General features: G+C 42.2%; 1 protein-coding gene across 1 annotated transcript; it reads left to right on the plus strand.

Moving 5' to 3' along the window:
• Positions 1 to 28: 28 nt before the first annotated feature.
• Positions 29 to 746, plus strand: LOC104947851 (proprotein convertase subtilisin/kexin type 6-like). The gene is made up of 2 exons (XM_010773966.1): positions 29 to 519; positions 605 to 746. Exons 1-2 carry the CDS (start codon positions 336 to 338, stop codon positions 724 to 726), a joined length of 306 nt encoding a protein of 101 aa, XP_010772268.1. The 5' UTR covers positions 29 to 335; the 3' UTR covers positions 727 to 746.
• The last annotated feature ends 414 nt before the right edge of the window (positions 747 to 1160 follow it).

The raw sequence follows: 1160 nt of genomic DNA on the forward strand, positions 1-1160 counted from the left end.
ATAAATGAGGTTTTTTTTTTGTTGGCACGATGTTACCATAATTTCTTGATGAAATGTCAGGGGTTCTTAAAACAGCTGGAATTAACTGTGGCACAGATATATCAGGCTCTGGATACACGCACAACACATGTTGGTAGGATACATTCATTGTTGGTTCTGGCCTTTTCATGGGATATGCTAACAATAAGAAAAACGTAGAATCCCCCACTCTAATCCTTTTAGTCTAGTTAACGATAAATGGTGTCTTGCCTCTTCCCGTATCTTTTCTTTCTACATGTGTGAATGTACTAGAGCCTAAAGGCTTAGGATAACCAGAGGAACAATCTGCTCAAAACATGGCACATTCCTTCGAAAACCTGGTTGAACTACAGACATTGAATTGTCCTGAGGTGAACTGTGTGTTTGGTTTCTGCAGCCTTTTGTTGACATGGAGAGATGTGCAACATCTTCTGGTGAAGACGTCCAGACCAGTCCACCTGAAAGCTGATGACTGGAAGACCAACGCTGCAGGACTCAAAGGTAAGCTTAATTAATACAACAGTAAAGCTTTAGATAATTCTAGAAGGTTTAACTCTCTTTATGCTGTGTTTGTCTTTTCTCACAGTGAGCCACCTCTATGGTTTTGGCCTGGTGGATGCAGAGGCCATGGTAGTGGAGGCCTCCAAGTGGAGGACTGTTCCTCCTCAGCACACCTGCAGTCGGGTTTCTGAGCGGCGTACCAGGTGAGGGAAACTGCAGGCAGGTGCAGTGGAGGCTTAAGGTTTGGCTTGACCTCCATACCTGTATCCTGTATAAAGCTCTCTGATCTCTAAAAAAGTGGAAATGAATCCTTGGTGCATTCATGACGGACTGAATTCAGACTGTTTGAGACTCATTTTAAGGCAGATGTTGAAATGAGGTGGATTCATCAATCTCTTCAACACACAGACACAGTATTTACCACTCCCATTTAATTGTGTCAATAATCATTTTGGGGAAATCTCCTCCCACTGTCTGATGATCTTAAAGGTCCCATGTCATGACCATTTCTACTGATCATAATTCCATTGTTGAGGTCTACTAGAATATATTTATATTGTGCAATTTTCCAAACTCACATTGGTTTCTCATACAGCATCTCTGTATAGTATGTGTATTCACTCTCTGTCACTCCCCCCCCC

This window comes from Notothenia coriiceps, unplaced genomic scaffold, assembly GCF_000735185.1.
Source record: "Notothenia coriiceps isolate Sejong01 unplaced genomic scaffold, NC01 NC01_scaffold00013218, whole genome shotgun sequence".
Classification (NCBI taxonomy): Eukaryota; Metazoa; Chordata; class Actinopteri; order Perciformes; family Nototheniidae; genus Notothenia; species Notothenia coriiceps.